The sequence below is a fragment of the Citrus sinensis genome, chromosome 3 (assembly GCF_022201045.2).
Source record: "Citrus sinensis cultivar Valencia sweet orange chromosome 3, DVS_A1.0, whole genome shotgun sequence".
NCBI classification, from domain to species: domain Eukaryota; kingdom Viridiplantae; phylum Streptophyta; class Magnoliopsida; order Sapindales; family Rutaceae; genus Citrus; species Citrus sinensis.
The window spans coordinates 13793819-13816780 of record NC_068558.1 but is presented as its reverse complement, the minus strand read 5'-3'; the positions used below and the strand labels follow the sequence as shown (position 1 = coordinate 13816780).

General features: G+C 32.4%; 1 protein-coding gene across 1 annotated transcript; it reads right to left on the bottom strand.

The window, feature by feature from the left end:
- Positions 1–17314: 17314 nt before the first annotated feature.
- On the bottom strand, positions 17315–21504 carry LOC107176914 (zinc finger BED domain-containing protein RICESLEEPER 1-like). The gene is made up of 4 exons (XM_015530062.3): positions 20950–21504; positions 18017–20011; positions 17859–17924; positions 17315–17733 (listed from the first exon to the last, which is right to left on the bottom strand). The coding sequence occupies exons 2-3, from the start codon at positions 19983–19985 to the stop codon at positions 17869–17871; spliced, it is 2025 nt and encodes a 674-aa protein (XP_015385548.2). The 5' UTR covers positions 19986–20011; positions 20950–21504; the 3' UTR covers positions 17315–17733; positions 17859–17868.
- Between the last annotated feature and the right edge of the window lie 1458 nt (positions 21505–22962).

Below are 22962 nucleotides of genomic sequence, written 5' to 3'. Positions count from 1 at the left end.
GAAGAAACGCTACCTTGAACAAGCTAGCCATTTAACTCTAAAGTTGTTGAAGCATTGAGCAATAACAACCCAGTTTTAATGTTTAGTTAATTAATATCTAGACACAATAGGGAGCCAATTCCAAAGGCTCAAGAGCAAGCTAATTTAATTTACTATTATAAGCAACTAGCTGAATATTTTAATTTAGGGTTAATGTCACTTGGGTAACACATGTTTCAACAATCCCTAACTCAAATTCTACCATCCCAATTCAAAGTGCAAATGAAACATCCCGCACTTATTTGTATGATGATTTCCTTGACACTCACTTTAGATGACCTTCCTCGAACAACACATTTGTGATCATACATAGGTCAGACATTGACTCTTTTAATAAAGAAGCACAATTTCATACTTTAACAAATCAATGTAAGCTCAACTTTGGCACTAATTATGACCTCTCGCCATTACTTTATAATGTCCAACATATAGACCAAAAAACAACCCAATCAATAGTAAAACATACCATTATTTCATACCAGCACTAGTACCTTAGGTAACCCCTTTCACAATAACCTAAATCCTAAGTTTTAGAAATACCATAGCCAATTGAACATGTCCCATCTCCATTAAATGATGACCATACTTTTGATTGAGATGATGATGATAGAGTTTTCTTCATTTCTTTAAGTGATAATGAAAGAAAACCTAGGATCAATGTGGGAATTAGCCACGTTACAAGACCTTTAGGTGTTGAAGGTTGTATACTGTCAGATGATGAAGATTATGGGTTGCTATCAGATTATAAGAGTAATGATAATTATTGCGGTGCTTGCTCTAATAAAGAAACCGATGAAGTCCTGCAGTAATTGGATGCTAATGTAAAAGGGAACATGTACATGCATAAACATTCAGAAACTAGAATTTCAGTGTTGGAATTTACTTTGATAACTTGGCGATGTTTAAGGAGTTGAGGAAGCATTGTGTTAAATATAAGTTTAATTATAAAATTGTTAGATTTGGCAGATCTAGATACCAATTAAATGTGCAAAAAATGATTGTCCTTGGCATTTAAATGCATCTTTAGGTAGAATAAAACCATACTTTCTAGGTAAGAGTGTTTCTAGTAGGGAATCATATGCATGTCAAAGACTGGGAACAAACCCGCAGTGTATCATAGCTTAGATAATTGAACAATATGCAACAAAGATACTTAAGAATCCTAAAATTAGTGTTTGCTTCATACTAGGTGAATTTAGAAGAGATTGAGGTTTATTTGTGAAAGCTCAACATGTGTTTAGAGCCAAAAGGAAGGCCGTGGCTTCAACTGGTGTGGATTATAAAGCTAGTTACAAAATGATCAAATCTTATGCTCAAGTAATTATAAAACACATTCTTCAACCTTTGGCATTAGTTTGGGTTCATAGAGTTTATAATCAATAGCCTACAACACACACTGATAGATATATGCTCTCTTTTTTCGTTTTTAGAAATGGGTTTGAAAGAGGATGTAGACATTTTATAGGCATAGATGGTGTCATTTAAAGGGTCCATGCAAAAGGGTTCTGTTATTTGTTGTTACTCTTAATGATAACAATAGTGTTTAGTCACTTGCTGTTAGTGTTAATGGAACTGGGAGCAATAGTGCACGACATGGTTTCTTGGTCTTTTAAGGGAATTTTTGAATGATTTAAATTAATTAACCTTACTGTGTGACAAACAGAAGGGCATATATAATGTATTAGCCAATGAATTTCCAACAACTCATGTTATATATTATGCTAGGCACATTCTGGCTAATTTAAAGGCTAAAGACACCAAGACAAATTTGAAGAGACCATTTTAGGCTGCATCCATGGCATTAATAAAAGGGACTTTAATGTTGCAATGGAGAGACTTAAAAGTGTCGATTCAAGTGCCTTTGAAACTCTTAGGAAAATTCATCTTAAATTTTGGTCTAAGCATACATTTGATAAGACTAGAGAATTAGATCATTGCGCAAATAAAATGATAAAGAGTTTTAATGCATAATTAGGAGTACAAAAGAAATTACCAGTGGTAACAACATGGAATGTTTAGCACAAAATTGATGAAAAGGTTGGTTAAAAGAAGAACAAAGACTCAAATATGAAATGTAGCTTACATAGAGTCATTTATAAGAAAGTAAATATAAACTTAGAGAAAGGTAAAAGTTTCTTACTATTGTAAACGAGTAGGATATTGTTTGAAATGCATGATCAAAAAAGGACTTACATTGTTGACCTTTAAAAAAAAATAGTGTAATCATTGTATGTGGAAACTAAATGGATATTTTTTTGAACATGCCACACCACATATCATTCATTGTAAACTAAAAAAGAAAGACTTTGTTTTTAATTACTTTAAGAAAGAAAATATATTCAGTGATATGATAGTATGATCCATTTAATTTTAGATAAGGAGTTATAACCCCAAGCCGTAGATGATTAAATATTGCTTCTATTAGCCAAGAGACCACCTGGAAGGCCAAAATTGAATAGAAAAAGAGAGGTTGATGAGCTACCACCGTGAAAAAAAGATACAAAAATGCAATGCAAGCGTCATACAAAGTTTGGACATAACAAGAGGGCATGTCCAAAAAATCCAACAAATAAGAACAAGAAAACAAGGCATTATAAGATAATAATTTTATACATAATGTCTCAAACTTGTTTATATTGGAGTGATTTGACTATCTAACTTTGATTTTAATGACAATTGTGTTTGTAGTTGAACATTAAGAAACTGGAAGCAGAAGAAGAAATACAAACTCAGAACATAATAGAATTGTTTCATGTTGTTTTTATAACTTATTTGCAATAATCTTCAATTTATATGTCATGTGAATGAGCATTAAAAATGTAATTTATAGATCATTCCACTAGAAGTAACCCAACTTATAATTAATAGAAATGGTTTAAAACCGCTATACAAGACATTGGAACAATGCATCAGCAAAGTGGCCAAACACTAATTGATACAATAAAGTCAATGTCAAGATGAAGTTAGAGTAGGGTGCAAAGAAAGAGAGCTTTGACTAGAATGAGACAATAACCACAATTACTTAGTAGACAAGACTATCAGTGAGGGGAAAAAAGGGAAAGCTTCTACTTTTCCACAAGTGAGGTAAATTATTTATGTTATTGCACTTAAATATTTAAGCTTAGTAAAATGACATTTGGGAGTTCCATAACTTTGCATTTTAAATTTCACATGCAATGATTGACTTGGGTGTATTGCTACCATTGTCAAGAAAGTAGATAATATATAATGGAAGTCATTATATGTTAAACTTCTTCAACAATGCTATATATAAATAGGAACAATAGAGGTCGACACATCATTAAAGCCGGTTTTTTATTATTTTGTTCAGTCTCAAACATGTTAACTTATTACTGACAAACAATATCAATAGTTCAATACTTGCTTACTTATTTGTTACGTGTGGCATTTTGAAAGTGATTGGATTTAGAATTAGATAGATACATGACAAATAGGCCAACACTTCTTTTTTTTTATTTTGATTAATAGGGGAATCGAATATTTTGTTACTGCCACCACGTGATAAACCATTTATGGATACTTATTATTTAGCTATTTTTATTAATCAAATAAATGTATTGCACTTGCACTTTGAAACTACTTTTATTTCATTTTTTTATTTTGCATTTCATAAGTACATAGTTGCATTATAGTCTTAATCCCTAAAGAGAATGATATACATGCACACAACTAGAAAAAAAGTCAAGAACTTCACACATGTGCAGAAACCTTGCATATTTGTTTCCATTTTGCTCAATCTTTCTAAAATTTCATCACCAATTTGCTGATTCATGTTGGACTTTGCAAACTAGTTTGTATCCTTCTAATTCTTTCTAAAATTTGATCACTGGTCTGTTATTTACATAGGATTTCAGCCTTATAACCTATCTGATTAACCTACTCTCTACATTAGGGTGGCGTTTACTTTTTGGATTGGATTGGGAATCCTGAGGAGTGGGAATCCTAGGATTGGGAGTGTGGAGTGGGAGTGGGAGTAGGTTATTTACTTACACTGGAATGGAAGTATGGAATGGAGATCAGAATCCAATTTATGTGTTTACTTTGTCTTGGATTGGGAGTAAATAATTTCAAATTACAATTTTATCCTTATTTAAAGAATTATAGTTTTTAATTACAAAACTAATAAAAAATATATTTAATGAATAATATGTATTTTATTATATTTGTAAATTTATTATAATTATTAATATTCTTAATTATGAACAATAAATTATTAATTTTAATATAAAATGAAACATTATTTTATTTTATTTAATATAATTATATTAAATTTATTATTATATAAAATAATAATATAATATTATTTAGTACAAAATTAATATTTTCTTAGAATAAACTATTTATTATTATTAATATTAAATAAATATAGTACTATTATTTTTAAAATAAATATAATAATATTATATTTATTAATTCTCTATTAATATAATATTATTATTTTAAAATAATTTTAACTTAGAATCAATGCAAATTATTATTTAGTTAAATATAATATTATTATTCAAATAAATATAATAATATTATTCAAATAAATATAATATTATTTATTTTATTTTATTAATTATAAAATATTAAATTAAATTAAATTAAAAAAATAAAAGGGTAAAAAAGGGGGAGGTGGGAGTGGGAATCCAATGGGAGTCCCACTTCCACTCCCCACTCCAAAAATGAGTGGGGCTCACGAAGTGGGATTCCCACTCCCTTCCCATTTTAAGGAAGTAAACGCTGAAGTGGGAGGAATCCACACTCCTCACTCCCACTCCAGCAAGTAAACACAGCCTAGATGGTGTCCACCCTTTAAAATAGTCACATTGTTTAGACAACTTGCCTTAGTTGTATTATAGCATTTTTGGACTGGTTGATGCTTCTGATGATTCAATTAGTGCCCTTAAGCCACATAAGCATATTTTGTTCGGAAATTGTAAGATCCCTCCATTAACTTCACCATCATTTGAGGTGACATCAAAGTTACTTAAATAGCTTAAGAGTGATTGCATTCTTCAATGCTGCAATATATAGATGTGTGTTTGTGTTTGAAATGGTTATGGGAATGATGCCTTGTTTATGAGTATTTGAAGTTTGGTTCTGGAATTTTTACAGTGATAAACCATTTAAAATTTTTCTAAAATGATCAAATTTTCAACAACCATATTTTTTAACACAATGGTCTTTTCATAGCTAGTCAACTTGTAAATATTTAGATAATGAAGTGTAATTTCTAAATATTATTTAATTTTTTGATACAATTGTCTTTTTTGTATGTGGCACAAATAATGGGAATCCATGGACGTTTTTATCATTATAATGTTAAAATAAAGTCACAAGGGCAAAAATGTCATACCAAATGAAGGCAACCGATACCAATAGAGTTGACGATATAAGTTAATAATTTGTCACCTATGTGATAAACGTTGAAACATGTATTACCCAAGTGACATTAATCTTTTAATTAATTTTTCTTAATATAACTTATTATAAATAATGTTATAGAGTAAAGATTATTCAAATAATTTTAGTTATTCTTTCACACTTGAGATTCATATATCTTTCTAAATACTTTAATTGAACAATTAAAATATTATATATATAGATAAGTTCAACGCCTAGTGGCCCAATAAGTTATATATATATCGCCTAAAGTATTAATGTAACAAACATGTTGAGTGAGTATGATTACTTCTGTAGAGTATTAAACGTCTTTGCATTTGGAGCACAATCATTCTTGGTCATTAACTCAAAATTAGTCATTAAAACAAATTGTCTCTTCTATAGTTGCATCATTTATTTTGTATAACATGCAAATCTCAGCCAACAAAATGCTATAAGAAAATATATTAAAATGCAACATTCTGTTTGATGACTTATACAAAGCTAGTCATCTTTTTTAGGCATTAAAAGTTTATGATGAGTTAGAGAGAGCAAGTTTTGATTTGACGTTTTAAATTTATTTTGTGGAATAGTATAGTGTTAGCTTAGCATTGCGTTATAAAAAGCAAGTACGAATTGCATTAAAATAGTTGGGATGTAGCAAATGTAATTAAGGGAGTAGTAGATGTCCTCGAGCGTTTATTTCAAAAGGAAGAACATATTTTTATCCAATATTAAGTTGATGGTTGGTAATGGATAGAAAGTTAGATTTTAGGAGGATTACTAGACAAGAGAGGTTGTTCTCTGTCATCTTTTCCCTCGATTACATAGGCTTTCTTGAGGTCATGAATGTTTATAACTAGCATATTTTGTTAATAATAATAGCTATGAAGAGTCAACACATGCTGACCAAGAAGCACACTTAGTAATACAATTAACTTGCCAAGTAAAATGCAGCATCTATAAAGCAAATGAGTCAACAAATGAAATGGCAAAACAACTATGCAAAGTAGCCTCAGCATGTGCATTGGAGAAAATCTTGCGTGACAATCAATGATTGGATTTGTAATAGCAGAGGCTGATGAATTTTAAAATGAATATTTTGGCTTCTAGTGAGCTTATCTCTACAAAAGTACTTAGGCAAAGAATTTTCATTTAACATGGTCCTAGCCATTTCTTGAATAGACCTATTCTTCCTCTCTACAACTCCATTTTATTGTAGAGTCCTAGGTGATGAAAATTGATGCTTAATGCCAAAGTCATTACAAAAATTTTCAAATGCATGATTTTCAAATTCTCTACCATGATCACTTCTAATACAACTAATAGAATCACCTTTTTCATTTTGAACTTTTTTACAGAAAATTCGAAATGCATCAATGGCATCATCCTTATTAGCTGAGAACAATACTCATGTGTATCTAGAATAATCATCTACAATTACAAATGCATAAAATTTGCCACTTAAACTAGCATATCTAGAAGGTCCAAACAAATCTATATGAAGTAATTAAAGTAGTTTTGAAGTAGAGACATGATTCTTGCTTTTGAAGGAAGTTTTGATTTGTTTTCTAAATTGGCAAGCTTCACAAATTCTATCTTTTTGAAAACTGATTTTTGGAAGACCTTTAACCAAATCATTTTTCACGATTTTCGAAATCAAATCCTTGCTTGCATAACCCAATCTTCTATGCCACAACCAACCATCATCATGCAATGCGGAGAAACATTTATCATTTGTCGGTGCCCAATCTATATTAATGGTATAGACATTAACATATATATTTCCTACAAACAAAACTTTCCCATCACATACATTCTCAATAACACATTTTGATTCATCAAAGATAATTCTATATCCTTTATCACATAATTGACTAACACTAAGCAAGTTGTGTTTTAAGTTTTCAACCAAACACACATTTTCAATGAGAGTAGAGGATACATTGCCGACATTTCCAATGCCAATAATTTTTCTTTTTGAATTATCTCCAAACGATACATCTCCATCATTTTCGATCTTAGTAAAATTTGAAAATCAATAATAATTCCCTGTCATGTGTCTTGAACAACCACTGTCCAAGTACCACTTATTTTCCTTCTTCTTCTTCAAGCCCTGTAGAGAAAATCTCAAGTTTTAGGTACCCAAATCTTTTTGGGTCCTTGAGAGTTAGCAATGGTTCCTTTCGGAACTCAAACACATTTCATAACATCATATCCATTTCTCTTCACTGGACATCTATTTTTCATATGACCATCTTGATTACAGTAATGACATACAATTTAATTGTCAATAGATGTATTCTTCACAAAACAACTCTTCTAATATTTTGTTTCAAATTTAGCTTATAACCAATGCCTTCTTTGTCAAATACACATTTTTGTGAGTTTAGCAAGTTATCCAACATCTTTTGCCCATTTGTGAATTTTAGCACAATCTCATTTAGTTCATTGCTCTTCTTTCTAAGCATTTCATTTTCATTATTCAAATCATTTACGTGTGACTCTAAATGCTCATGTCAAGTGCTAGAATTCTCAAATAATGTAACTCTATCAAGCAATGTTTTATTCTCTAATTCTAGGCATGTAATCTTTGCACTAAATGATTCATTTTCATTTGTAAGCTCTATCATTTTCTTTTTAAGACATATATTCTTTTTACCAATCTTCAAGCAAATCCTTAAGGGCATCATGTAATTCATCATATGTAGGAATAACACTTACCTCATCAAGTTCATCACATGATTCTTCCCCAAAGGCCATGAGAGCTAAATTTGTCATTTCTTGTTGCTCTTCATCATCACTTATTTCCTCATCGCTATCATCCCACGTGACCACCATAGCTTCTTCTTGAGTTTGTTGAGAAGAGGACATTCTGGTCGTATGTGTCCGGGCTTCTTGCATTCATAACAAGTGATTGGCTCTTTCTTCTCCTTTTTATTCTTGTAGCGTCTGAACTTTCTCTGATCATTATTCTTCTTGTAAAATTTTCTGAATCTTCTAGCCAATATTGCCAACTCCTCATCATCCATCTCGCTTTCCTCATCACTCTCATGTTTTGAAGCCTTAAGAGTAATGCTTTTCTTATTTCCTCATACCATTTTTCTGCTGCCAAATCTTCTTCATATGAAATGAGAGAACTAATTAAATCATCAATAGGTAATACATTTAAATCTTTGGCTTCCTCAATGGCAGTCTTTTTTGGTCTCCATTCCTTAGGTAGCGATCTAATGATTTTCTTAACTTTCTCGCTATTTGAAAATGTCTTTCCTAGGGCTCCTAGAGTTTTCACTATATCCGTAAATCTAGTATACATAGAGTACACACTCTCATTTTGTTCCATTTGAAACAATTCATATTGTCGAGTGTACCTACTTATTTTATATTCTTTCATTTGATTCGTGCCTTCATAAACAACTTCAAGTTTATGCCAAATTTCATTAGCACTTTCGCAACTAGACACTCTATGAAACTTTTTCTTATCTAGTGCACAAAACAAGGCATTCATAGCCTTGGAATTTAAAGAAGATTTTCTCTTTTCGAATTCATTCCATTCCCGAGAAGGTTTTGGAATATCTTCCCCGACTTCATTTTTAGTCAAAGGCATGAAAGGACCATCATTAACGATTTCCCAAATTTCGTAATCTAAAACTTGCAGGGTAAATTCTCATCCTAGTTTTCCAATAAGGGTAATCGTTTCCAGCAAAATATGGTGGTCTAGTGGTGGACTGTCCTTCCCTAAATGTGGAATCATTTTGAGTTGTCATTGATCTTTAGCTCTAGACGGTTAAGTCTAAATAAGAGCACCTCGCTCTGATACCAAATGAAATATAAGTGTGCAACCCAAGAGGGGGGTGAATTGGTATTTTAAAAAATATCCTAACAAAGCCACACAACAATCCAATCTAACGCCTTAATAAATTCAAAGCAATAAGTTCAATAAAAGCACAATAACAAATGAGTAAGGGAGAAGAGAAAAAAAACACGAATTTTTACGTGGTTCGGCAATCCCCACCTACGTCCACGCTTCCAAGCGATCCAAGCTTGAGGATTTCACTATACGAGCCTTTTCAAGGCTTCAAACGTTTACAATTGACTTCAAGGTATCAACGAACCTTTACAACAAAGAGATTATCTCTCAATCTCTTCACTCAAGTGTCTCACACACTCAAACACTTACAATTAAGATGAAGAAATGAAAGTTACAACAAAACTCACTCAAAGAGTAGATATTCAAAATGAAGAACAAGAGATAATTCAATGTTTTATGATTTGCGAATTGAGAGCTCAAGATATCTCGTGTGTTTTTTGTTTATGCTTGCTAGATAGCTTGAAAATGAATTGGATTTGAGTTTATATAGTTTGAGCCCAAAAACTAGTCGTTATGTGTTTTCTGATGATAACTGCATTGTCGCTTTCGGAATCCGATTAGCCACTTTTATGTTACTGTTACAATAAAAATTTGAATTTCAGAACATCCGACATGCCACTTACGATATCCAGATAGTCGCTTATACTTCAGAAGCTTACTGTCTAAAATCTGGATTGCCGCTTACAATATCTGGTTAGCCGCTTGCTACAGTAACTGCTACAGTGAAATATTTTCTAAATTATAGTTTGACCCCAATACTTTATAAAACTATATTATGGCCCAAAACATTATGAAAGCTTTCAAATAGGTCCAATTTCATAATTTTTAAATAATACGTTGTCAATCCCAAAACTTTTTAAAATTATGATTTTACCAAAACTATGTGAAATTATAGAATGACCCAAAATATTTAAATAGTTTCAAATATGTCCAAATCTGAAATTTTAAAACAATATCAAATTTAAAATACTTTCATTTTTAGTCCAAAACACTTTAATTCCATAACATCATTTTCTTATTATAAAAGCACAGTTCATAAATCTTTGTTTAATCAACACATGTGGTTTGTTATCATCAAAATCAATATTTATAGCCATATAGCCTAACAAAGATGTTATTGATAAATTAAGTAAAACATTTACATTAAAAGACTTGGGAAACTTAAACTTATTTCTTAAGATTGAAGTAAAAAGGACTGGGAATTTTTTATACTTAGTTAATCAAAGTACAAAAATGACTTGTTTAAGAAGATTAATATAAACGACTACAAAAGAATTAAAACATTAATGAGTATAATTAAGAAGCTATTGAAAGATTTGGGGACATTGTTTGAAGATCCAACACTTTGCAGAAGCTTAATTGTAAACTTATAATATATAGTTCTCACAAGGCCTGAGTTGGCATTCTTAGTAAAATGCATGCAAGAGAGTATTGAGGTATTTGAAAGAGAAAAATATCTTGAACCATACATTTCACAATTCAAATGGCATAAAAATTATAGCTTAGAAGCTAACTAGGGACGTGATCAAGATGGAGTACCAGCAAGTGCATATTATGTGTTCATGAGTGATAATTTGATTTTAAAAAGTAAGGAGTTGTGCCAAGATCAAGTACCAAAGCAAAATATAGAGTAATGGCTCTATACTGCATAGAAATAACTCAGATTAAATCTTTGATATGTGAACTACAATAAAAATGGACAACATACCATTGCTACTACATGACAGCACAAGTGCAGCTACAATATACATGGGCAGGCTAGTGGTGAATCCAATACACAACTTTCTGATTATGGAGATGAACATGAAGAGTATGGTGTGAACATGTGGATATTTGAAACAACAGAAAAAGATATAGAAGAATTGAGAGAAAAATATCAAATTCCATATGACATTACACTTAGGCTATTGAGGGGAGACGAGATGGCCAGTAAATTGAGTGATGGAGAAACTGTGGTACATACAAATGTTTAAACTTGGTTTCAGGTTGTCAATTCAACCTTATTTTACTCGGATGTCAGTGAGGTTGGGTTTGAATCCTGGTCTGCTTGACCCAAATGGTTAGAGAATTTTGAATGGTATGTACGTTGTGTGGCTGAACAGAACAAGATCGAGCCTTGTTTTAAGGAATGCACGCACTTGTATTTATGTAGTGAACACGGGACAGGCCATAAGGAATAGTATTATTTTATGTCCAAGTCAAAGAATAAAAGGGTCGTACTTGACTTTCCGGGCTCATGTAAGGGTTAGAAAAGTAGGTATCTTGTGGTCGGTGGAAATTGGGGTAAAGATGTAGAGCTAACAAAGGGTTAGTTTAAAGTTCCTACTCAATTCAGTAGACCAGGTAATAGAACTTTTATCCAAGTTGAGTTGGAATGTGATTGCGAACTAACACTTGTCTTATTGCAGTGACGTGGAAAAAGAATTTTGACATCAGTAAAAAATTGAGGACTAGAATTGAAAAAGGATTGCTAAATGCGGAGGATTGGAAATTGTTGTTGACACCTGAGAGATTATTTAATACCGACCTTATTTCTAGCTTACCACAAAACAAAGAGAAAAAAAAACTAAAGGTAAAATTTTCTAACTGGTTATCCCTATTGTTTAATGTAAAGGTTCATTAACTTTAGCTCTTCTTCTATCGTTGTCATACGAAACATGTCTTCTACCAAGCGCACCCTTGCAGAGATTGCGAAGGCCTTAGTTGAAGAGATATCAGATGAGGAGGGCAGACCGCAAAGTAAGAAATTGCGGTGAGCAGTGCACAAAAACAAAGCTGGTGAGAAAAAAGATAAACAAGCCGCAACTTCGGTTCGTAATGTGTTACCTCAAAACAAAGATGGTCGAGCAAGTGACTTGCATCCTTTGTGCATTTTACCTTATGTTTCCTCTTCGATATGTCTGAAAGGAGATTTACTTGAAAGTGAGGACGTCGTGGAGTCGAAACAGGGAAGAGTAGAGAGCTTGTTACCCATGCTCAATCTGGCTGCCCGATCTATAAACCAAAATGTATTCAATGATTTTTCTCACTTGACGGCTACTCACACTCTTAAATTGCTCGCTCGAAACCAAGCCGAGGTAGGCATTAGTCTCTAATTTTTAGTTGCTCTTTGATATTATGCGTGCGGCTGACTTGCTTTACTTTCCAACAATCCTTGCTAATGGCAATGCATATCGAGACCTTTATGAAGTCACTAAAGGGTCAAGGAAAGGTAGAAGAGCTCGAGCGTGCGTTGTCCAAAGCCAAGCTTAATAATGAGAAGACGGCAAGTGAGCGAGGTCAGCTTAAGCAGGACCTAGATGCTCACAATGACGAAAATGCCCAACTTGGTAACGGAGAAACAATCTAATGCGAGCAAAGACTCCAAGATCGCCAAACTTAGTCATGAGTTGGAGAGAGTCAAGTTAGAGGTGGATCAACATATTCGATCGGAGAAGAAGTTGTTAAAAGCCAACGTCATTCAGACGTGCATTAAGTTATCAAGAAAAACATCCGGACATGGACTTTCAGTAGATGTTGATAGCTTATATGAGAAAAGAGAGAGCTAGGAAGAAATCTTTAGGTACCGACCAAGAAGAGAACTATAACCAAGTACTTGAGGACGATGAGGTCAAGATCGAGGGTGAGGCTTCCCTAACCAATAGAGTTGTTGAAGGCCAAGAGGAAACTTCCTAAGTGAATTCACTTCCCTTATCATAGTGTTTGCTATGTATGGGCCATGAACTTGTGTAGACTTTTGTTGGAACTTTAATTTCCTTTTGTATTCAAATAATCACCGTTCAACCCGTACTCTTACTCTTTTTGTTTGCTCGGGATTCCATGGATTGCAAACCAGTTTGAACTTTGATAATTGAACAAATTTATCTTAACCCACAAGATAAATATCAAGGCTACGACCGACCTCAACAAGATAATGGTTGACCTCATCAAAATAGAAAATTGTAGAACTTAAATGTTAAGCTTATGGCCGACCTCAACAAGGCAATGGTCGACCTCAACAAAATTGAAAATTGTAGAACTTAAATGTTAAGCTTATGGTCAATCTCAACAATGCAATGGCCGACCTTAACAAAATTGAAAATTATAGAATAAAAATTTTGGCATTTAGTGAGCTAATCTTATTTGAGAGTTTACTTTATTTGTATACATATACAACTTTTTTATTCAACATTTCAACTTAAGCATTATCAATGAAACAATAGCATTTTTCTTTGTTGTTTACTTTGCAATATTAGACATATCAAGCTAAGTTTAGCCATGTTATTCAGTATTATACAGTAGTTGGAATTTTAAGTTCCCTAAAAACTTGAATGATAGAGAGACTCAATAACATGTTGAGACGCTTGGGACTATACATAGGGTTTCTCTTAATGGAGAGAGTTTAGATTTTAGATAAATCAGGATGTTTCTCAACTAAATTTTATTTTCTTAATCTCATAGATAACTTTAACTCCCCCTCATTTTCTCCATCTCATCTAATTTAGAAAGCTAAAGTCCTTATCAAGGTGAAGATGTTTAATCTGTTACTCATAGAAAAATCAACACAAATGACATGGTTTAAAAAGTAAAATCTAATATAGCAGTATTTCCATATTGATGTGTGTTATGTCAAAACACATAAGAGAATATTAATCGTTTGTTTCTACATTGCACTGTTACTTAATTTTTGTGGTCTAAGTTATTTAAAATCTTTAATTTGAGTTGGTCAACTCTTGCCTCTTGTCAATGCCTCTTATTGGAAATATTTTCTTACTTGAAAAGGAAAGGAAAAGCAATGTTCTTCGAGAATGTGTAATCTTTAATTAATTTTTAGTTCATATGGAATGAAAGGAACCAGAGAATCTGTTAGAGAAGATCCTTTGCATCTGTGGGACAAAGTGAAGTTCTGAGCTTCCTTCTCGGCTTCTATACTGTTGAATTCAAAGGTATCTCTTTCTTTTTTATTTTGCTTAATTAAGAAGCTATGTCCTAAGAGGGAATACATTTTTAATAAGTTGTGTTGTTCTTGGGTTTTGGACTATTTTTTATCTATGTAGTTGTTTTGTTTACAATGGGATTTCTTATCCTTGTTTTTATAGATATGTAGTCCACCAATCATTGTACGTATCTCATGTAGTTATATATATAATCTTTTGTTTCGTAGCAAAAAGAAACACATAGCAACCTTGATCGAGTTGTCCGTTTATCGAGTATTACTTTATCGAACTTCTAATATATTCTTCTCACCATGACAAAAGAGTCCTTGAACTAAACAATTGTAATTGACAACCACATTGGATTAATTTTTTTATTCTTCATTTCCACAACAAGGTCTTAAGCCTTGTGTATAGAACCATGTTTACAAAGACATTCAATGATATTATCATATACAACAACATTCGACTAACAAATAATAGCAAATTTAGAAAATTGATATGCACCCAACCAATGAACATTACTCCCAAACTTATCAGTCGCATTGACCATTTAACCGATAATAACCAAGAAGGCCTACGACGAAAAGCAAACATTTTGTTAAATAGCTCAATGGCTTCAAAAACCATTTTCTCCATACAAAAACCCTTAATTAATACTAAAAGTTACAGCATTATGATGAAATCCCCTCCTCAAACATCCAAAACAACAAGAAGATTTATAATCCTATCCATATTGCACAAGTGACTAATTAAATGTTTTAAAGTAACAAAGGTAGGCATTAACCCACTTGAATCCACCAATCTATTATAAAGTAAACAACTATCGTATAATGAAGTTTCCTTACAATAGCAATAAACAAAATATTTAAAGATAAAAAAGAAGGGGTCTCAAAAAATATATGTGATCAATTAAATAAATGGATCCATCCAAAGTGAAAAAATAATTGATTTGTATTTCTCATTGAGCAAGTTCGCAAGTTTTAGATGGTCTTGTTGTGAATTTGGAGTTGTGAGATATCATGGTTTAGCAAATGAAAATAGAAGTTTACGACAATATGACTTTCAAAGGGCAAACATTAGCATCATTGTAGTGGCTATTGATGGAACTTGCAAAGAGTAGGCTAAGCAATAAGTAGACTGAAATATATGAATTAACTTGCAAAAAATGCAAAGAAGATTTTGAGTTGGAAATTGCCAAACGAGCCAAATCCTCACAAAAAGGCAAGAAAAATGCACTTAAAATTAGGGATGGTAAAAGGTCCCTGCGGGTACGGGGACCTATTATGTTAGGGTCAAATACCAAGTCTAATTTTCTTTTATTTTATAAAAAAAATTGGGTGTGGATATATTTATTCATATCCGTTGACTAGACGGGGAGGATATAGTCATAGGGTATAAATATTAAAACCCTAAAAGGCTACAATGCAACAACTAAATGTTAATGGCTTTAAGTCTTCAATTGTGGAATATTTTGAAACCTTAAGGAATACAAAAGTCAATACTTTAGCTATATTTACAATTGATATTCTTACCGTTTAAGGGGAAAAAAATCAATTGAAATTCTTAACATCATTCATTAATCCTTAGGAATCAATTATCAATACATCCTTAGGTATTTCTCCATATAAATATTGAAAATTTCCTTGTAGGTATTAGTTTGTGGTCTTTTATTTTTCAAGTGATATTTCTCCACATCAATTTGTTGTTCTAGGCTGATGTATTATTGTAATTTATTCATTTTTTTTCAATATAACATTGTAGTGATAAATGGGATAAGGAAAGGGACAGATATCCATATTTTTTAATAGAAAATCTCCCGACCTGCACCCATTCAAGCCCATAATAGATAAGAGTTAGTCACTCGAACATCCACTATCAAAGGGATGGATATTTACATTCCCGCACAATGCCCGCCGTGCTACTATCCTTACACAAAACGAAGTCGTTTTTGGGTGTCCTTTCTTTTGCTGCCTTTTGTAGGAATCCATCGCTTCTGTTCAATCAAGCATTGGACTGCCGTGGAGTAAGAAACAAATAAGAGTACAGTAATTTTCTAAGGGAAATTATGAGCCATATACTTTTAAATGATACCCGTATCAAATGTGTGTGAATACTTTTTAAGTGTATCACTCGTATACTTTAAGTTGACAAAACACTTCTGCCATCCACCAATCCGTTAACTTCCATTAGAAAGTTAACATAATTGTGGCAAATTGACTATTTTGCCCTTGAAACTCAAAATGAGGTAAAAAGACAAATTTATCCGAAAAATTAACGTAAATTTTCAATACACAATTTTTTTTATTTTGTTATTAACAATACATTTTTTTGATTAAAAAATGAATTATTAATGGTACATATTATTAACAATTATCCATAAAAATATCCATATTATACCATAAAAAATTATTAACAACATATTATTTACAATTATACATATTATACCATAAAAATTTTCAGTTGAAGCTTGGAAGAGTAGATCTTCAAAAATTTAGGTTAAATCTTGGAAGAATAGATTCAGTTGTAAAGTAATTTTTTTTAGTAATTATTAACAATTATCCGATAAATGGGATGACATGTCATTTTTATTAATATATATTATATGACATGTCATTTTTTACTAGGTAAATGGGATGACATGTCATTTTTTTTAATCAAAGTTTCGTCAATCTTAAAAGACTAAATTACCCTTATGCTGTCAACACTTGCAAACGGAAGTTAATGAATTGGTGGACGGCAGAAGTGTTTTATCAACTTAGGGTATACGAGTGATACACTTGAAAAGTGTTCACACACGTTTAATACGGGTGTCATTTAAAGATATATGACTGATAATTTCTCATTTTCTAATTAAATATTCACTCCAATAATCTTGAATGAGGGGGTAAAAAATACAGTACTACCTTCGTTAGATCGATTTTGTGGCTTTGCAGCCTTTGCTCGATTGCCGCTGTTCAATCAAGGATTGGAGTGCCGTGGAGGAAGTCACAATAGCGTTAATTTATCAGGTGCACAACAATTTGATGAATCCATCTAATATAGGTTTAACAAAAGCATTTATTACTGTTATTTAACAAAAAGTTTGGGTACATAGAAAGAGTAGCAAAGGAAAATTTAATCTCAAAGCATCTCCATTAACTTGTAAAATTTCTCATCTATCTATCTTATCAGCAGCCTATGGAGCAAGCATTGATAATAGAAGTCATTTGAATCCAACTAAAAAACTAACAATCCAGAGAAGCTCGTCACGACAGCCAAAGAACCTAAAATATCAGAGCTAGCTTCAATTTAAGTACGAAAAATAAGCATTAAGAACCAGATGTACATTTTAAGTTTCTTGTAGAAGAGCTTTAAGCAGTCAGCAACTCTTGCCTCGCTACTGATTCATGGCAATGCAGAACTAAAACATGCAGTACATCTAACAAACTAAATTAAATCTGCAGCAGATTCTGAGAGTGAGGCCCAAGTGTTGGAAAAGCATTGGACACCATCTTATGAACTGATGGCAGATCCATGAACCTTGCACGTCCATAAAACAAAACATAATTAGATTGGCCCATAAAGAAAAGCATCTCAGGTAGAATACCACGGGAAGATGGAGGGACGAGGAGAAGAATAAATGAAAAAAACTAACAAATTCTCACCGTTCTCAGCTTAATTTGCTTCAATGTAAAGGGGCAGAGAATAGTGATTCGAGGAAGGATTAAGCTCTGATAAAACAATTATGAGAGGATATAGTTAATGATACGTTATATATTAACCTGTATCCAACTAAAGGAGATTCAAAAGAATACACTCATACCATCAGTAGATTCAATCCGCAACCAGTCTCGTGCACATATCAAGGCTTGTCGAGTATCAGGATTCAGTGAACTTTGACAGCTATCAAGCAATCTACCTCCAGTGCTAAATGGTGATTCTGGAACAACAGTTGACATGGGAGTTCCCAGAACATCACGAGCCATCATGGACAATATAGGGTACCTCGGTGTGTGTACTTTCCACCAATTTAATATGTTGAACTCACAATTACGAGGAAAGATCGGTTCCTCTAAATACTTGTCCAAGTCTGAAGCTGCATTTTGACTCTGAGAAGTCTCATGGAGGAATTTGTCGAAGCCCTTTAATTTATCTCTACTATCATTACTAGCGCTTGGTAAGCTACTTCCTGGCAAAGCAGAACCTTGATCCACCATGGTTGAGCAGATAGCATATGCATTGAAAAGTTCCTTAATACCATCAGAAACTTCCTTGATTCGCTCAAGAGCAGTACTACCATAAATCTGAAAGTAGTAATACTCCACCAACTTCATCTTGAATCGGGGATCTAAGATGGCTGCCATTGCCAAAGCCAAGCTGCATTTGCTCCAATATTTTTCAAACTTACTTTTCATCTTTAAAGCCAAGGAGCTCAGAAATTCATCTGGGCTCTTACACCAGTTAATTAATTGGATATGTACGTCACAAATCTCAGGAAAATATACATTTGCAGTTGGACATTTGTTGCCAGAGAAGACGTTGGTGATTTCAACAAAAAGTTGCAAATAGCCAGTAATGGAACTTGCCCAATCCCACTCTGTTTCAGTTAAAGCTGATGAGTACTCAGAGTCAAGGTCTTGTAAGGCACTAAATGCATTTCTGTACTCTAAGGCTGTTTCTAGCATGAAATATGTTGAGTTCCATCTAGTTGGACAATCAAGAACTAGACCCTTCTGACTATTGATATCAACTTGCTGGGCAATCTCATTGAACTTTCCTTGTGTTAACTGTGAACTCTTAACATATCTTATACTTCCTCGAATCTTCTCAGTCACATCATGAAGTGCTTCCAAGGCATCCTGAACAATCGATTTCAGAACATGTGCAGCAGAGCAAACATCAAACAATTGGCCATTACTTGAATGAGGCCTATTCTGAGATATACGTTCTTTAATTTTGTGGACGATATCATCATCAATGGAACAATCATCAAATGTCAAGGCAAACAACTTACAGTCAATATCCCACTCTATCAGGCACCTCATTATCACTTCTGAAAGCATGTCTTCTGTGTGAGAAGAGTCAAGTGTGACAAAATTCAAGATCTTCTTCTGTAATCTCCAGTCCTCGTCAATATAGTGAGCTATCAAACATAAGTACTCAGCATTTTCTGTTGAAGACCACATTTCCACAGCTAGATTAATTCTTCCATGCAATTTACTTAACAAATCATAAGCTCTCCGCTTCTCCTTCCCATAAATCTCCATACACGTAATCTCAATAACGGCGTTTGGCACAACCTCAAACATTGGCTGAAGATTCTTGACAAATACTTTAAATCCAACATGCTCCACCATGGCCAATGGGTAACCATGTAATATTATCATGCGAGCAAGATCAAGCTGGCTTCGCTCTTGATCAAACCTACTATTCGCAAGGCTAATAACTTCATCTTTTCTCTGATCAGGTTCATACTTCATAATTGGTTTAATATACTCATCTTTTCTTGGGGCTTCATCATAGTTGATATTTGTGAGGGTTTCATTACTATCTTTCTTCCTTCTTTTTGCAGAAACTAGTTGAGACACATCAAAATTAGATCTTTTCAGACAACGCATTAAGTGATTCCTCAGATGTGTAGTCCCACTATTGCTTGAACCACTAAGTTTCTTATTGCAATGAACACAAACAGCATAGCAACCATCAGCCTTTCTAACCCTTTCAAAGTGATTCCATACAACAGATGTTAACCGCTTTGATTTCTTGGTAACTATATCATTTGACACTTCCATTGCATAGACTTAAGATAATCCAAACTCTGTACAAGGGATCGGATCAAAATTCAAATTAGTCAATCTTAGGCAAAAATAAGGGCTTAAAGAACTTTCACAATGTAATTCTTTTTTTTTAAATGCAGAAAAAATTTCAGTTTGAAGAACATCAAGAAAAATAACAACTGAAAAATTACTAAATACTATAACTAATCCAAAATTGAAGGACGATTGCGACATGTGGTGTCCACATTGCAGAATTTATTTACTGAATGTTGCTTTACACAAATGTGACCAAAGGATTATTTACGCTGCAACCCTCAAGAGGAATATTACAAAATGAACAGATAATTTCAATAACTTCAGATTTCAGTTTTTCTACTATCAAGAAATTACAGGAATGCATCAATAAAAATGGTGGGTCCCACTCGGACCAATTCTAGTGTGCACACCTGCTATTGATCATCATTAGGTTATATCAATAGATATCCCATTAAAATAAATAAATTAAATAAATCAGAAACTGTAACAGAAATGATAATCCAATGTCAATCTGCATCAAAGTTCAAAACTTTCCCAGAGAAATTACAACAAAATCAAAAACTTCAGTGCTATAAAAGCAAAATTTCTGCTCAACTGAACTCTGAAACATTCATTTAAACAAATAAGTCAAAATCAAAACATTTGGATCATCTCAAAATTCACCAAAAAATAAAAAATCACACAATTTCTAGGCAGAGTATCAGAAATAGCAATATATCAAAATCAAACACATGCTCTTATCTCAAAATCCACCGTCAACAAATAGATTAAAATGATAGTTCATTTATATAAAATCACAACCACAAGGAATAAACCTGAAATTGAACAAAATTTATATAAAAACAAGCTAAATAAAACGCACGATTCAAAGTAAAATTCAGCTAAAACCGAACAAAATAAGGGTAAACTTGAGAATAATTGGTGAGTATCAAGTGGTTCTTACACAGAATCGTGGCGGAAGAGCTAATTGCACAGAGACCGATCCGAGGATCCGGTAAGTTTAGGGTTGGGTCGTGAAGAGGATAAACGAGAGAGAGAGAGAGAGAGAGAGATCGGATCCGAAAAGATTCTGAGAAGATAATTTGGGTAGATCTGCCGAATATGGATAATAGAATAGACCCAGATTGGCTCTGATTGGTCGGTGAAACGGGTTTTGGTTCGGTGGGTCAATGTCAAGTTTAATTTAGTTTTTCTATTAATTAATTAAATTTATTTTTTAAAATGAGAAACTGTTTTATTTATTTATTTATGGCATGGGAAATGAATTGACTTTGATCCCAACTGGGAAAAAATGCATTATTGGTGTTAATAAGGAAATTTGGACCATTTTGGGCAAACCAAAGTTTGGGTCCGATTGTGAAAGGGTTAGGTTTTGGTTTGGAGAAGTGGGTTCGGTTGACAAATATGGGAAGCAGTAGTGATTGGAACCTCATCAAATTAGCTTCGGTTAGGTTTCAAATTTGCTTGGTAGCCAATCTCAAGAAGATGATGGTTATTTTTGTTACAAGAAGTGTGAAGAGTCATGCAAGAATTGTTGGTGCCATGAATTCTGTAATAGGATCATTAGGCCATCTCCAATGTAACACTAAACCTAACACTAAATCACCTTTTATATCATTTTTAGTGTAAAACGTTTCTCCAATGTAACATCAAAATCAACACCAAGTGTAATGAATAGTATTGCACCAAATATGGTGCAATACTATTCATTACACCATATTTGGTGCTAGGGAAAAAAAGTCTTAAATATTCTTATTACTTTATCTTATTTACATATATGTCTTATTTTATATAATATTTTAAGTTATTATTGTTATTTTTTAATTTTTGAATATTATACTAATATTTTAAATAAAAAATAGTCAACACAAAAATTAATAATAAAAATAAAATGCCAATAACATTAATTACTAGATTACATATTACACTCCGAAAATGCACTAATTGTAAATTTATGGGATGAATTTAGTAATTCGAATAACTAGAGTATTATTGTTATTGTATTGTATTTTTCTATATTATTGTTGTTATTTATTGTTATTGTATTTTTCTATATTAATGTAATGTTTAATTTTCATAATGTACTAATTTAGTTAATTAAATGCAAATTTAATAATTTTCTATATTTTTTTTGTTAATCGATATAAAATTACTTATTACTTAATTATCTATATTAATAGTAATATTTATTGTGTTAATTGAATTAATTCTTGAGAATTAAAGGAATAAAAAGAAGAATATTCTTTTTGGTGTAAATGGGTTGGAGATGAAATAGTAATTTGGTGTAAAAAATGTACATTTTTTGTGCTGGTGTTACACCAAAATGGTGTTATGCATTGGAGATGGCCTGAATAATAAGTGAAAATAAGGGCTTAGCAATTGGATAACACAGCAATTAGAAGCTTAGATAAAATAAATAAGTCAGACAACTTGAAGCACGATTGCTGAAGAGCACGTTTGTTGAAAATCAGATACTAATAAATATACAATTAGTTGAAATAAGTATAATTTAGAAGTATAATTTTAATTTGAAAAAGAAATAAGTGTTGACTTCTGATGAAGTTTTAAATTAACGGATAAATGTTATCTGAAGTAGTTATTATCTAGGATTTAAGTTTTTCAAATCACATTATAAATAGAGTATTCTCTATACACAAGAGGATAGGAATTAGTGAATAGCTAAGATTACTCAAAGGTGAAATTTATTCATTTCCCTTAGTATTTCTTTTTTCTTTTTTTCCCCCTAAGCTAAAAGATAGTGTCGCATTCCAGCCCCGGCTTTTTGGTAATCAAAGAAGTGGTGAAGAGTTTGTCATTAACAGCTTTGAAATGTTCTTCGGACCAGACTAGTACCTATTCAGGGTCACCTCTGGAATTTACGTCGTCGGTTTCCCGTCGATATACTCAAATGGGGAATCAGAAAAACTTCTACAACACTTTTCATCTCGGGTTATAA